Source organism: Perkinsus marinus, assembly GCF_000006405.1.
Source record: "Perkinsus marinus ATCC 50983 genomic scaffold scf_1104296963970, whole genome shotgun sequence".
NCBI lineage: Eukaryota > Perkinsozoa > Perkinsida > Perkinsidae > Perkinsus > Perkinsus marinus.
Genome location: NW_003204881.1, coordinates 1 through 2,153, shown reverse-complemented (window position 1 = coordinate 2,153; position 2,153 = coordinate 1). Strand labels below are relative to the sequence as shown.

Sequence of the window (2,153 nt, the reverse complement as noted above, 5' to 3'; positions counted from 1 at the left end):
GGGCTGCAGCGTAAGGAAGCATCACCTTTCACCTCGGCGCATGTCTTTAGGTTGTCACCTCGGAAAATGGTGGTAATATGACACGTCGGTCCATCACAATTGACCAAGGTCCGGCGGCTACTTATCATGTCAAGTTGAACACGGGTGAGCTAGCATGTAGCATCGATGAGTATTCACTTCTGCTGTTGAAGTGTTGTTCACCTGGACTCAGCATGCATGGTCTCGGAACAGACTTGTATCCGTTCATTTTCAGCGTCGTTGAATCCTAGACCTGTCGAAGGTTTTGGGGGTGCATTCACAGCGGCATCTGGTGTGAATTACAAGAAGTTGAGTGATGATGATAAACGCAAATTCATCGAATTGTGAGTGTCTGTCCCAACATCCATGATGATGATGATCTGTCGGTGTAGGTACTTTGGCCAGAGTGGACTCCGCTACACTATGGGTAGAATTCCAATCAACTCGTGTGACTTCAGTCCGTACACTTACAACTTTGACAACGTGTCTGATGACTTCGCTTTGGAGCACTTCGATGAGTCTTTGAAGGGAGATGAAGACACCGGTATGATTCAGCTCATGCACGATGCTTTGGGGAAGGCGTCATTGAAGCTATTCGGTAATTTACCATTGGTGTGGTATGGACGAACCTTTAGTGTACAGGAAGCCCATGGTCCCCACCATATTGGATGAAGGCCGGCGATCACAGTATGATTGGCAGCGCTAATCCCTGCCTTAAGCAGGACAAGAGATACAAACAAGCCTGGGCGGACTACTTCGTGAAATGGGTATGCACTTTCATGATTTCTGCTATCAACCCGGCCTTCTTATACTTCAGATTCAATCTTATGGGAAGAAGAAGATACCTATTTGGGGAGTAACGCAGCAGAACGAGCCACAGTGAGTTGTCCACGGTGTGGTATTCATCGGTCACAGTTGAAATATTCAGATTCTATTTCAACACAAGATGGGAGGCTTGTTCGTACGACCCTGCTAACCAGACCGAATTCATAAGGGACTATCTTGGACCAACTCTGAACAAAACATTCGGGGATAAAGTGAAGATCATGTACATGGATTATACCAAGGACCACTTAATGGAAGTGTCAGATGTCGTTTTACAGGATAGCAAGGCTGCTCAGTGAGTACAGCGTGCGTTCTTGCCCAACGGGGCGGTCCCTGCACAGTGTTGGAGGAATATATTTCCGCTTTCCTCAGGATTTTCCTCACTAATTATAGAAGTTTATATATGAATTCGGAATTATATAACCTCTCAAAATTTCCACAGGTTTTTCCATAGCGTCACCAACATATGTGGTTGATCATGTGCATATTTTCACAAACTGTTCCTACAGGTACATTTACGGTGCCGGAGTGCATTGGTATACCTTCGACCAAATTTCAAATCTTGAGAATTTCAAAGCCAAATATGGCAGTAAATACGCTCTCCTGGGGACCGAAGCATGTAGGCAGAGAAATATCCTTCATAGTGCGTTAAATTCATTGGATTCTTTCAGGCACCTGTGATTGGGACTCTGGGTTCTTCCACAACTCTGCATGGCAACGAGCTGCGCGCTACGTACATGGTGTTATAGTTGACTTCATGCACGGCGGAGCAACTGGATGGGTGGACTGGAACCTACTACTCAACGAGAAAGCATCACATGCCGTATGTCGCTTTGTTGTTGGTATTTGGATTCTATACGAATCATTTTCCTCAGAATCGTGGAGGCCCCAACCACGCTGATAACTATTGCTATGCACACATCCATATAGACAACGCAAGTCAGCTAGTGGTATATACTATTGACCATAAGTGGCCATGAGTGGCTATGTATTTGTATCAGATTCAACCTTCTTATTATGCCTTTGGGCACATCACCAAATTCATCGCCCCCGGTGCCAGGATGGTCACTTCTGTGAATGTTACCAATTCCACATCGAGTCCGATCTTTACTATTAACACACTAGAAGCAATGGCTTTCGTAAATGAGGCCAAAACTGAGTTGGAGATTATCGTAAGAACTCGCCCTCCTACGCCGTACAGCAGATCGTCATCATCACGTACTCAGTAGTCAGGAAAAGGACATCTCGGATTTGATCATTGAGTGCAGCTGCCAGGCGGGAAGTACAGACCGTCCACGTTGGTGAAGTAC

The 2,153-nt window shown here is 45.8% G+C and overlaps 1 protein-coding gene across 1 annotated transcript; it reads left to right on the top strand.

Moving 5' to 3' along the window:
• Positions 1 to 77: 77 nt before the first annotated feature.
• Pmar_PMAR028720 (Glucosylceramidase precursor, putative) lies at positions 78 to 2,135 on the top strand (the record flags this gene model as incomplete). The annotated part of the gene is made up of 10 exons (XM_002771070.1): positions 78 to 144; positions 254 to 362; positions 411 to 616; positions 661 to 785; positions 836 to 897; positions 947 to 1,138; positions 1,353 to 1,462; positions 1,515 to 1,666; positions 1,719 to 1,793; positions 1,845 to 2,135. 10 exons carry the CDS (start codon positions 78 to 80, stop codon positions 2,070 to 2,072), a joined length of 1,326 nt encoding a protein of 441 aa, XP_002771116.1. The 3' UTR covers positions 2,073 to 2,135.
• Between the last annotated feature and the right edge of the window lie 18 nt (positions 2,136 to 2,153).